Genomic DNA, 14,464 nt, shown 5'->3' on the forward strand with positions numbered 1-14,464 from the left:
TACCGCTTCCAAAGACTGGGCATTTATTTTGTTCTCGTACATTAATGGCGATTTTCGCCTTGTTATACGCAGTAGGTTATATTTCCTAATATTCAGAGATAACTGCCAGTCATTACACCACGTATTTATTTTCTGCAAATCCTCATTGATTTGCTCACAAATTTCGTGTGATACTGCTTTCCTGTAGATAGAGCATCATCGGCAAACAGTCTAATGCCGCTGTCAATAGCATCAAACAGATCGTTTATGTAAATCGTAAAAAGCAGCGGACCTATTACGCTGCCCTGGGGCACACCTGAAGTTTCGCTTGTTTCTGTTGAAGTTACCCCGTTCAGGACGACATACTTCTCCCTGTCTGTTATAAAACTTTCTATCCAACCGCATGTGTCATCGGATAGACCGTAAGCGCGCATTTTTTGGAGCAAGCGACAGTGCGGAACTGAGTCGAACGCCTTTCAAAATTCGAGAAATATGGCATGAATCTGGGAGCCGGTATCTAGAGCCTGTTATATACCATGCACAAAGAGGGCCAGCTGTGTCTCGCATGACCGCTGTTTTCTAAAACCGTGCTGGTTTCTGCAGATGAGCTTCTCAGAGTCTAGAAAGACCATGATGTCTGAACACAAAATATGTTCCATGATTCCACAACAAATCTATGTCACTGAAATTGGCCGGTAATTATGTGCATCCGATTTTCTTCCCTTTTTATAGATTGATATTACCTGGGCCTTCTTCCAGTCCCGTGGAACTTTCCGCTGTTTTAACTTCGTAAAATGAAGCAACGTTATTATTCAAGACACATTAGTTTTGAAAAATGAAGCATCATTATTATTCAAGACAGAAAAGAATTAATGACATGGGCGCCAGTGGTTATCGATTTAAATCAATGGACAAGTTGAACATTCGTGCCACATCGGAATTCGAACCCGGGTCTCCTACTTCCTAGGCAGACGCTCTGACCACTGCGATATCTGGACACAGTAGTCATCGAAACTGCAAAGACTACCCTATCGCGCCTCCCGACAGAGCCAAATCTCAACTTATGCACACCCTAGTCATGTAGTGTCCCTTGCCCAGTATCCTCATTACTCCCGCCATTTCGCCGATTCCCCTAAGAGTTCGAGTGTGGTGTGCGTCCGCACTGAAGTGATCATTGGCCGTCCTCACCTTAATTATACATGTGGTGTCTTCTTCCAGACATGTCCGAAAGAACAGACATCTCACACACAACGTTATTATTATTATTGTTGTTATTATTTTGGTATTTCATACTTTAGAAGCCTGTTATTCTGCTCTTTTTCGTTTGCCAATTTCTGATACTCAGTGATAAAATGTCATTGATACGGACATGCAAGAGGAGAAAAATCAGTAAATAATCCAGCAGATGTCTTGAGCCAGTTTCTACCCTGTATGACAATGGCGTAAGCAGCAATGTTGGCTAAATAAAAACCATGCTTTGGTATTCATTTGGCCTCTAGTATTAAAAAACAATTTTTCTCGTTCTCAGACGAATCTTATGTTTGTTGTGGATTGGCAGGAGAGCCAACCCACGAATTTTAGAGGAAGCCGAAAGGCGCGCGTTTAGCTCACGCAGGCTGGCGTGAGGTCTGGAACAGGACAAGGAATTTAGACTAGGAAAACAAAGGATATAGCTGGCGGAATACTTAACTTTAATCCATTAATGATGAACGTAGCTCTTCTCTGTACATTATTTACAATATCAATAGTAACTGAGCATGGCGCCTTGCTAGGTCGTAGCAAATGACGTAGCTGAAGGCTATGCTAAACTATCGTCTCGACAAATGAGAGCGTATTTTGTCAGTGAACCATCGCTAGCAAAGTCGGTTGTACAACTGGGGCGAGTGCTAAGAAGTCTCTCTAGACCTGCCGTGTGGCGGCGCTCGGTCTGCAATCACTGATAGTGGCGACACGCGGGTCCGACGTATACTAACGGACCGCGGCCGATTTAAAGGCTACCACCTAGCAAGTGTGGTGTCTGGCGGTGACACCACAATGTTCACAAGGTTTTCAGTAAGACTGTAGCTGTAAATCAAGGGGCCGTCTGATGAGCAGCTGAATAAAAGGTTTCCGTTTTGCCACATAATTTTCACTTCACTTCCGCTGAAACGCCGTCGGTGGTTGAATACACCGCTCCTGCCCTGCATTTGAGATCCTGACTGTGGTATTGATGTTGCATTTCGTCATATGCACTACTTACTACATTGGATCGGACGGAACGTCAACTACTAATCATACCATGTGAATTTTTTTGGGTCAAATAATTCCTCAAAGTGCGATATAAACACACAAATGTATTCATAAATGTTTCCTAAGACTATCGCAAGAAGATTCTACTGTTTTAATTAGATTTTTTATGAAATAGTTTGAATTGTACATTTTGTGTCTCACTCGGGTGAAGTTATATACCATTACTACGACTGAATTTTCATTTTTCCGCTAATGATGAAAAAGTTTCGTATGTCTCCTGTCCTCGTGGAAGCCATTTGATTTTTCACCATCCTTGTGGCTTTAATGTAAATTTCGTTATTTATTTACTCATAGAGTTACCCATTGATGTAACGGAACTCATAATCGTAGAAGGAACCTTTGTGGTTACAAGGGATTGAGTCATAGACCGCCACGTCTAAATCCAACCACAGTAACCAGCATACCTCAGCGACGTTATTCACTGCCTGAAAAAAAATTGGTGCACCATTTTACAGGTTTCCAAATGGTTCAAATGGCTCTGGGCACTATGGGACTTAACATCTGAGGTCATCAATCCCCTAGAACTTAGAACTACTTAAACCTAACTAACCTAAGGACATCACACACATCCATTCACGAGGCAGGATTCGAACCTGCGACCGTAGCGGTCGCGCGATTCCAGACTGAAGCGCCTAGAACCGCTCGGCCACAACGGCCGGCGACAGGTTTCCAATTGACTTAATATTTATTGTTCCAACAGTAGGTCTACATATGGAGCACATGAAATGATTGCATTTACAAATCAATAGCACGAGCGGTTCTGAGGTACCCGGTATCGACCTATGCTGCAACACCCGTATTACTACGTGGTGTTGCCTCGTCAAGCGGCAGTGCAGCTGCTGACTCTCGCATCCAATCGATAGTACAGATGGCGAATGCTGTGCAGGGATACTGTATGCCACGTCTGCTCGACCTGTTCACGTAGTTCTTAAGAGTTGTCGGTGGACGAATTGCCAACGTCACTTCTCGTTCCATCATATCCTACACGTGTTTGACTGGAGACTGGAGAGACCGTGTGGCCAGGGAAGTTGCTGCACGGCTAGCAGAGCGCGTTGAGCTGTCGCTTGTCGTAACCCAGACCACAAGACCTGCGGTGGGGCCAGTGTGTCTTTTACGAATGCACTCTGCGAGACAGAACTCACCAGGTCTACGTTGTACGCGCAAACGATCCTCACTTGCGTGCAGGCAGAATCCGCTTTCATCGCTGAAGACCACGACGCGCCATTCCATCTTCCAAGTGATCCTCTGATGGTAGATGTCGTGACGTGCACGTCGATGCTGTGGCGCGAGTGGAAGACGCGCTAGAGGTGTGCGTGCCCGTAGTCCTACTTCTACGAGGGCAGTTCAATAAGTAATGCAACACATTTTTTTTCTGAAACAGGGGTTGTTTTATTCAGCATTGAAATACACCAGGTTATTCCCCAATCTTTTAGCTACACAACACTATTTTTCAACGTAATCTCCATTCAATGCTACGGCCTTACGCCACCTTGAAATGAGGGCCTGTATGCCTGCACGGTACCATTCCACTGGTCGATGTCGGAGCCAACGTCGTACTGCATCAATAACTTCATCATCATCCGCGTAGTGCGTCCCACGGATTGCGTCCTTCATTGGGACCAACATATGGAAATCCGACGGTGCGAGATCGGGGCTGTAGGGTGCATGAGGAAGAACAGTCCACTGAAGTTTTGTGAGCTCCTCTCGGGTGCGAAGACTTGTGTGAGGTCTTGCGTTGTCATGAAGAAGGAGAAGTTCGTTCTGATTTTTGTGCCTACGAACACGCTGAAGTCGTTTCTTCAATTTCTGAAGAGTAGCACAATACACTTCAGAGTTGATCGTTTGACCATGGGGAAGGACATCGAACAGAATAACCCCTTCAGCGTCCCAGAAGACTGTAACCATGCCTTCACCGGCTGTTTCTACATACACGACTTCTTAAAACTAAAGGTTCATCACTTGAAAGATAACTTCCTCCATACGACTTGTTAGACTGATGAATAATGTTGAATGTCTTCCATGCGATAACATCTCTTGAAGCAAATGAATCCAACGAACTCCTCTTGGCATCAGACGTACGTACAAAAGCGATTGTAATCCAACCGTTACCAGTTCCTTGCACAGACATCGCCAAAGAAAATCTGGCAACAAAACCCATCCATCTGTGTGCTCCTTGAAACATAGAAGCCTCGGCGGTTGGCTGTGGTGACAAATTAATACTCTTACATACTTTGAAAACAGAAGGCCTAAATGCTCTTCTCCTCAAATTATAACGCCTCGGCATCGTGCGGCTGCTCGTGCGGCTGCTCGTGCGGCTGCAAGCTGACTGGCGGTGCTCGCATGCTCGCATGCTCTATGCGAACAAAAAAAACTGTTCTCACTCTATGGCCTCCGGTCAATGTAGCGTACGTCTTGCGTTCAGAATCTAGCCGGTCAATAACTCTTTAAATAAAAGAACTTTTCATAATATTATAGTTTATTTAACAATCAAACATTACAATAATAAAACATTACATCTCCGGCTGCTCGTGCGGCTGCTCGTGCGGCTGCAAGCTGACTGGCGGTGCCGGAGGCGGCTTATCCCGTACGCGCGCGGTAGAATCTAGCCGGTCAATAACTCTTTAAATAAAAGAACTTTTCATAATATTATAGTTTATTTAACAATCAAACATTACAATAATAAAACATTACATCTCCTTGAACAGTACAATCATTACCAATAGAACCACCACTTTTACACCATACATATACATGTTCAGAACTTTCAAGTTTTCTACATACACGACTTCTTAAAACTAAAGGTTCATCACTTGAAAGATAACTTCCTCCATACGACTTGTTAGACTGATGAATAATGTTGAATGTCTTCCATGCGATAACATCTCTTGAAGCAAATGAATCCAACGAACTCCTCTTGGCATCAGACGTACGTACAAAAGCGATTGTAATCCAACCGTTACCAGTTCCTTGCACAGACATCGCCAAAGAAAATCTGGCAACAAAACCCATCCATCTGTGTGCTCCTTGAAACATAGAAGCCTCGGCGGTTGGCTGTGGTGACAAATTAATACTCTTACATACTTTGAAAACAGAAGGCCTAAATGCTCTTCTCCTCAAATTATAACGCCTCGGCATCGTGCGGCTGCTCGTGCGGCTGCTCGTGCGGCTGCAAGCTGACTGGCGGTGCCGGAGGCGGCTTATCCCGTACGCGCGCGGTAGGATCTCTAGACCGCGCGCGGACGGGATAGCGGCTGCGGATGACCTTTCAAGTGATGAACCTTTCAAGTGATGAACCTTTAGTTTTAAGAAGTCGTGTATGTAGAAAACTTGAAAGTTCTGAACATGTATATGTATGGTGTAAAAGTGGTGGTTCTATTGGTAATGATTGTACTGTTCAAGGAGATGTAATGTTTTATTATTGTAATGTTTGATTGTTAAATAAACTATAATATTATGCGCGGATGTTCGCATAGAGCATGACGTAATCACTGAGTTGCGTCAGATACACTGGCGCTTGCTCAAGGTCATCCGCAGCCGCTATCCCGTCCGCGCGCGGTCTAGAGATCCTACCGCGCGCGTACGGGATAAGCCGCCTCCGGCACCGCCAGTCAGCTTAAAACTAAAGGTTCATCACTTGAAAGATAACTTCCTCCATACGACTTGTTAGACTGATGAATAATGTTGAATGTCTTCCATGCGATAACATCTCTTGAAGCAAATGAATCCAACGAACTCCTCTTGGCATCAGACGTACGTACAAAAGCGATTGTAATCCAACCGTTACCAGTTCCTTGCACAGACATCGCCAAAGAAAATCTGGCAACAAAACCCATCCATCTGTGTGCTCCTTGAAACATAGAAGCCTCGGCGGTTGGCTGTGGTGACAAATTAATACTCTTACATACTTTGAAAACAGAAGGCCTAAATTTATTTAAAGACTTGTTAGACTGATGAATAATGTTGAATGTCTTCCATGCGATAACATCTCTTGAAGCAAATGAATCCAACGAACTCCTCTTGGCATCAGACAATCGCTTTTGTACGTACGTCTGATGCCAAGAGGAGTTCGTTGGATTCATTTGCTTCAAGAGAACTCCTCTTGGCATCAGACGTACGTACAAAAGCGATTGTAATCCAACCGTTACCAGTTCCTTGCACAGACATCGCCAAAGAAAATCTGGCAACAAAACCCATCCATCTGTGTGCTCCTTGAAACATAGAAGCCTCGGCGGTTGGCTGTGGTGACAAATTAATACTCTTACATACTTTGAAAACAGAAGGCCTAAATGCTCTTCTCCTCAAATTATAACGCCTCGGCATCGTGCGGCTGCTCGTGCGGCTGCTCGTGCGGCTGCAAGCTGACTGGCGGTGCCGGAGGCGGCTTATCCCGTACGCGCGCGGTAGGATCTCTAGACCGCGCGCGGACGGGATAGCGGCTGCGGATGACCTTGAGCAAGCGCCAGTGTATCTGACGCAACTCAGTGATTACGTCATGCTCTATGCGAACAAAAAAAACTGTTCTCACTCTATGGCCTCCGGTCAATGTAGCGTACGTCTTGCGTTCAGAATCTAGCCGGTCAATAACTCTTTAAATAAAAGAACTTTTCATAATATTATAGTTTATTTAACAATCAAACATTACAGTCAGCTTGCAGCCGCACGAGCAGCCGCACGAGCAGCCGCACGATGCCGAGGCGTTATAATTTGAGGAGAAGAGCATTTAGGCCTTCTGTTTTCAAAGTATGTAAGAGTATTAATTTGTCACCACAGCCAACCGCCGAGGCTTCTATGTTTCAAGGAGCACACAGATGGATGGGTTTTGTTGCCAGATTTTCTTTGGCGATGTCTGTGCAAGGAACTGGTAACGGTTGGATTACAATCGCTTTTGTACGTACGTCTGATGCCAAGAGGAGTTCGTTGGATTCATTTGCTTCAAGAGATGTTATCGCATGGAAGACATTCAACATTATTCATCAGTCTAACAAGTCGTATGGAGGAAGTTATCTTTCAAGTGATGAACCTTTAGTTTTAAGAAGTCGTGTATGTAGAAAACTTTTTCTTGGTAGGGGAGTGGGTGTGGCGCCACTCCATTTGCCGTTTTGTTTCAGGTTCGAAGTGATGAACCAATGTTTCATCGCCTGTAACAATCTTTGACAAGAAATTGTCACCCTCAGCCACATGACGAGCAAGCAATTCCGCACAGATGGTTCTCCTTTGCTCTTTATGGTGTTCGGTTAGACAACGAGGGACCCAGCGGGAACAAACCTTTGAATATCCCAACTGGTGAACAATTGTGACAGCACTACCAACAGAGATGTCAAGTTGAGCACTGAGTTGTTTGATGGTGATCCGTCGATCATCTCGAACGAGTGTGTTCGCACGCTCCGCCATTGCAGGAGTCACAGCTGTGCACGGCCGGCCCGCACGCGGGAGATCAGACAGTCTTGCTTGACCTTGCGGCGATGATGACACACGCTTTGCCCAACGACTCACCGTGCTTTTGTCCACTGCCAGATCACCGTAGACATTCTGCAAGCGCCTATGAATATCTGAGATGCCCTGGTTTTCCGCCAAAAGAAACTCGATCACTGCCCGTTGTTTGCAACTCACATCCGTTACAGACGCCATTTTAACAGCTCCGTACAGCGCTGCCACCTGTCGGAAGTCAATGAAACCATACGAGACGAAGCGGGAATGTTTGAAAATATTCCACAAGAAATTTCCGGTTTTTTCAACCAAAATTGGCCGAGAAAAAAAAGTGTTGCATTACTTATTGAACTGCCCTCGTAATAACCGGTTCGCAACAGTTCGTGTTGACACGTGTGGGCTCACAAGCCCTCTTATCTGTGATGTGGTACTTGTACGGTCTGCCAGTGCTGGCCTTATAATACGACAATCCTGGCGGGCATTTGTGCTGCGTGGATGTCCAGAACCTCGTCTACGGGGGTGAGAATGTTCACGTGATCACTGATATCAGCATCGTTGTACAACTGACGCAGTACATCCAACTTGGGTGGCAATTGTCCGAAAGGACCATCCCGCCACTCGGAAGGCCGCAATCTAACCCGTTTCAAACTCTCCCAATTGGCTGTAGGAAGCACGAGTGCGTCTCCTTGGCATGATTGCTTGCTTGCTTCCCACGTTTGTATCACACTGAGCCATCTGGCTGTGAGCATTCCTTCTTAAAGGATAGACACAGATGGCGCTCTGGTAGCTGAGCCACTAAGCTATCCGTTGGCGGACGACGTTGGAACCATTATCAGTACAGTGACTATACCTCAGGTGGCTTATGCCCTCATTAGATCAAAATCGACGTCGTCCGGCAGTATATTAGCTCGTAGCCAATGTCGTATGATAACGACACACATGTGGCCCAAATCCTTCCCCATAGTGATCTACATCTACATCTACATTTATACTCCGCAAGCCACCCAACGGTGTGTGGCGGAGGGCACTTTACGTGCCACTGTCATTACCTCCCTTTCCTGTTCCAGTCGCGTATGGTTCGCGTGAAGAACGACTGTCTGAAAGCCTCCGTGCGCGCTCTAATCTCTCTAATTTTACATTCGTGATCTCCTCGGGAGGTGTAATTAGGGGGAAGCAATATATTCGATACCTCATCCAGAAACGCACCCTCTCGAAACCTGGCGAGCAAGCTACACCGCGATGCAGAGCGCCTCTCTTGCAGAGTCTGCCACTTGAGTTTATTAAACATCTCCTTAACGCTATCACGTTTACCAAATAACCCTGTGATGAAACGCGCCGCTCTTCTTTGGATCTTCTGTATCTCCTCCGTCAACCCGATCTGGTACGGATCCCACACTGATGAGCAATACTCAAGTATAGGTCGAACGAGTGTTTTGTAAGCCACCTCCTTTGTTGATGGACTACATTTTCTAAGCACTCTCCCAATGAATCTCAACCTGGCACCCGACTTACCAACAATTAATTTTATATGATCATTCCACTTCAAATCGTTCCGCACGCATACTCCCAAATATTTTACAGAAGTAACTGCTACCAGTGTTTGTTCCGCTATCATATAACCATACAATAAAGGATCCTTCTTTCTATGTATTCGCAATACATTACATTTGTCTATGTTAAGGGACAGTTGCCACTCCCTGCACCAAGTGCCTATCCGCTGCAGATCTTCCTGCATTTCGCTACAATTTTCTAATGCTGCAACTTCTCTTTATACTACAGCATCATCCGCGAAAAGCCGCATGGAACTTCCGACACTATCTACTTGTAATTGACCTCTTACCCTCAACACAGCCAACGGCCGCTGTTGAGTACAGAGATTCTGAATAACGAACTCGTAGTCTCAGTTGACATGTTCAGTAAGTGCAGATTATTGCTCGATACGCATCCAAGATTTCTCTGTTTCTAATGCATTCGTCAACGGACGTTCTTATCCAACCCAGCAGGATATCCGTAGCTGGTTGAGGTATTTAGGCAGTTGTGAGCAACACGAACTACGTTGTGTAGTTAAAAAAAAAAAAAAAAAAAAAATCTCCGTCTTCAGACCACGAGTGGCCTACCGGGACCATCCGACGGCCGTGTCATCCTCAGTGGAGAATGCGGATAGGAGGGGCGTGGGGTCAGCACACCGCTCTCCCGGTCGTTATGATGGGATTCTTGACCGAAGCCGCTACTATTCGGTCGAGTAGCTCCTCAATTGGCATCACGATGCTGACTGCACCCCGAAAAATGGCAACAGCGCATGGCGGCCTGGATGGTCACCCATCCAAGTGCCGACCACCCCCGACAGCGCTTAACTTCGGTGATCTCACGGGAACCGGTGTAATCCACTGCGGCAAGGCCGTTGCCACGCTGTGTAGTAAGAACAACAAATTATTTTTTGAATATGTTGCTTTGTCTAAAAGGAGCCACCTTATTTCATAACAAACTCACTGCTTATACGGTATGTCGGTTCTTAAATTCAGAGACATAAAAAATTACACGTAATGTTTGCTCAGGCTACTGCTGTTACTTATACACTCTTTTCGCGACTTCGCCAATAGCAATACACATAAAAAGTATAAAATATCCATCCAGAAACACAGAGGAAGATGTTTACTCGGTCATCTCACCAGTCACATAACGCATTTTTAACTGAAGAATTAAAAAGGTATGCACGCAGCAGGGAATCAAGAGAGAAAATCATGAATTACGTGCTTGATAGTGAATCCATTAATATTATTCAATTATTGTTCTTGTAAATAATAACTCTAACTTGTAACCAAATTATTCAAATTGTCAATCGACAGAGCATAATCGGGAACAGATTTTTTTCTCAACTACGCACTTTTATAATTTCTCGGCCTACGCCACACCACGAGTATTAGAATAATTTCAGTACAGCGATACGTAAAAAATTTAATTTGGCTGTAATTTTCTGTCCGTTCAGCGTTCCATCAATCAGAGTAGCACAGACGAGAATAGTAAATGGAAAGTCAAACGCCTTATTTGCCACAACTATACCCTAAATATTGGGAAAATTCCATCTTACGTTCAACTGTGATCAAGGCCGTATTTCATCGTGAACCTCTTAAGATTGGCCACTATAGTTCAATCAAGTAAATTAATTTTACCTTGACCAATTCATTTACGCCAAAGTGCATTATATCAATCAATCCTCGCATAGGGTAAAGCCACGCCGCAACACACAAGAATACCGAATTACATAAAATTCACACAATTTTCGTCTATAATCCGACGCTACTCGGCATCCTAATCAGTAAAAGCTTCAGTAAAGACTTCAATAACAACTTCTGTAACCAGTAACATGTTACGGAAAAATAAGAACAAACAATATATGTAATGTCGTTGCGAGCTGTTGCATTATGGTGATATGCAATAGCACAGCAGAATTAGGAACTTACCTAAATACGCTGCGTCCTGTAGCGTAACTGCTCTTCAGCCACCAAGGAACTCATAAAACTCATTTTTTTGTGTTGTATTTGTCTTGTCAAAGCATTGTGGGAAATGTGATGCATGTGTACAATGTTTTGTTTGCAGAGGAAATCGCAAGACTTCCATGTAGATCTAAAATAAGATACTGCTCCAATTACGAAAAAAATTTATTTTTTATATTAATACTTCTGTAATTTTTTTCGACTGCAGTGGGAATATGAAAGAAGACTACCTTAAGACGCAGAGCGGTACACTGCATATGTCAAGCAAATCTAAATTCAACTAGACTTGATAACCCGAGTAAATTCCTGCAATGTGCTCTGCTTGAGCAGTAATTTAGTTCTTTTTCTTCTGTATTTGTAACACAGCTGACTAACTGCAAAAACATATTACGAAAGTTAAAAAATAAGTTAGTAGATATGTAATTTTAATAGATTCCAGAAGAAACTAAGAAAACACAGGGAAGTATAGCCATGAGTGCACGAATACTTCCACAAGAATATGTAGATACTGAAGTTATGTCGGTAGTTATGAATCTTGCCTTCGTAATTTTGTATGTGCAGATCGTTTGAAGTTAAATACCGTAACTGAAATGCTCTTTTGTTCCAGGCGAACAACGCGTACACTCGTGACCAGTGGTTGCATTCCATACTGTGGAAGGTAAGATACGCACGTTACTGAGCAGTAAATACTTGGATGATATTGTTTAGTGTGTTAGTGGCTAAAGCGCTGATGAATTAAGGCTCCCTTGTTAATTCTTTTAAAAAAAATAAAGGTAAAAGAAAGTTAAATTATGCCTGTTACGACATCAATGACAATTCAAATACCTATCATTCACTTCATCCAGAGGCCTTCGTAGCATATATGCGGTACTGATTTATTCAGTTATACTTCGCAGGCTAACCAGTTAGAATACTTTTGCATCCAAGGAAATGATGAACATAGCAATTGTGGCTAAGGAAATCGACTTCACCTTTTTTTTCCACAAGGTTACAGCCTTCTATCCATTGCTGTGTGTATATTTTAATTTCTGACGTGCAGTTGTGGATTCACGTCTCATCCACAGAACATCACGTGAAGTCAGTTTGAACATTTCTAGAACGGTCCAAACATCTCTGAGAAATTCTTTATCATGTTTTCCACAAATGTGCTACCCGTTTTGCATCAAGATTTATCGTATTTAATTACACATGTGTACTGTTCGGTAATGTTTCTTTCGCTATGTGTTCGGCGATAGTTATTTCAGTGAAATTAATCGTCATTCTGTCTATCTCCAATACCATATTGTGCACTTTCTGTTTACATCTTTAGTTTCCGCAGGATTTTACCGTCAACAATCTTCACAAGGGAAATACTTCTAATCTTATTATGTTATTCAGCTACAAATTCTAACTGCTGCATGCTAATGATTAGATTCCTTACAAAGCTTCAACATGATTTAATGAGCTTCCGCTGGCGTTAAACCGTCCAAATTAAATTATTTTAAGGCGGAATTGTAGTCTGGATTATCCATTTGAACGAAACACACACAAATACTTCAAAACTCTATATAAACAAAACTGCTACTCAGATCATGCCAATACCTGACTTACGTTGTTGTCATCATATACCAACAACACAAAAGCGAAATGTAAATATGATCTCCCTCGATAATGATGATAATCTTTTTAGAAATCTAGGGAAGTTTTAAAATCCAAGAATGATGAAAAGAAAAGTGAAGTTGGCACATAAGGTCACAGTAAATTCTTATTCGACCATGACTTCCATATTTCTTCATGAGGTATTGGTACGTTCCGCAGTATCTGCACTGGCATTTTTTCGCTTAGTGTAGAGATATTATTCTTGTTTCGGACCTAGTGATGTGGTGCAGTGGTTAAGAAACGGGTAATATGGGACCAAATTCCCGCCTGGCCACTCTGTTTTAGTTCTCCCTTGATATTCTTATATTATAAGGTGAATGCCATGGCAGCCACTTAAGCAGATGCAGTAGATGCGCAATCGACGCGGCGGAATGTTAACCGAAGCAGATTCTCGGCCTGGTCTGAAATTCTCTCCGCTCGGGGATTGGGTGTTGTGCTGTCGTTACAGGCGTATCGTCAGAAATGACTCTGTAATTTTGAGGTGACTGCATGCGCACGTCCCGATAACTAAAGAAAAGAAAATCCTCTTAACCTTGAGTAGTGTATTCTAGCCACAAAAAAACTCGTCATGTACCAGGCCTTTAACTGTTACCTTCACTCCATCTTTGAATTGCCTTCTAATATTTTCAACACTGTTAATGAACAGTACTTAATTTATTGCTTGATTTCTAGAATCGGCAATAAGTAGCAGAGAGGACTATCGGAATTACAGGTTGAAAAACGCGTAACATGCTGCCGTTTCTCCCCACATTTAACACACATCAGAAAGGAAATTGAGACTGGAACCCCGAGCATTTTTCAGAGAAATTTTAGACTATTCCTTGGTAATGACACGTCCCAAGAAACTCTGGTATGCAATGAAAAGTTCGTTTCCATAAAACTCTTTCGAGTGACAGCGCGTTAAATTTTCCTCGAAAAATACATAACACTCAAATCACAGAATTTTTTCATCAGAAACTAGACTGCTCAACACAATTAAAGGATATCTTCTTCTAAACATCGTAATTGGCTACCATGGCGACACAGAAGCTGGAAATTTGGCTCAAAGGTGCCTATTACCTTTCTTTGTAGCTGATGAAGTGCTTGGCGCACTGAGACGCCACTCTCGGGCTCGGTTACACTCCACACAGCAAGGTGTTGACGCATGAAAAACAAAGGCCAGAGTTCAGAAGTTAATTTGACGTGTAAGTTGCTTCAAATGGTTCGGAGCACTATGCGACTTAACTTCTGAGGTCATCAGTCGCCTAGAACTTAGAACTAATTAAACCGAACTATCCTAAGGACATCACCCACATCCATGCCCGAGGCAGGATTCGAACTTGCGACCGTAGCGGTCGCTCGGCTCCAGACTGTAGCGCCTAGAACCGCACAGCCACTCCGGCCGGCCGTGTAAGTTGGATTAATGGCACACTGGCACCAAATTTCCGAGAAATTCTGCCCAACGCTACCGTGGAAGTGTCACACTATGGCACGGCCGTCACACACCTTCTTACCCACATTCCACCCATTCTTTTGGCGCCTCTGCTTGGAGGTCAGAATCACAACGCCCAGCGTTGAAATTAGGCGGTTTTATTATATGTGGTCATGGAAAACATTCAGTCACACGGCCACTCAGAATCGACACGAAAAGGCCTTAG

General features: G+C 43.7%; 1 protein-coding gene across 1 annotated transcript in view; it reads left to right on the forward strand.

Annotated features, from left to right (window-relative positions):
• LOC126263342 (C-Maf-inducing protein-like) overlaps positions 1 to 14,464 on the forward strand; it is a 983,791-nt gene that overhangs the window by 842,420 nt on the left and 126,907 nt on the right. The window contains exon 4 of the mRNA XM_049960431.1: positions 11,797 to 11,847. Within this exon, the coding sequence (XP_049816388.1) occupies positions 11,797 to 11,847 (51 nt within the window). The remainder of the gene's footprint in view (positions 1 to 11,796; positions 11,848 to 14,464) is intronic.

Source organism: Schistocerca nitens, chromosome 6 (assembly GCF_023898315.1).
Source record: "Schistocerca nitens isolate TAMUIC-IGC-003100 chromosome 6, iqSchNite1.1, whole genome shotgun sequence".
Taxonomy (NCBI): Eukaryota; Metazoa; Arthropoda; class Insecta; order Orthoptera; family Acrididae; genus Schistocerca; species Schistocerca nitens.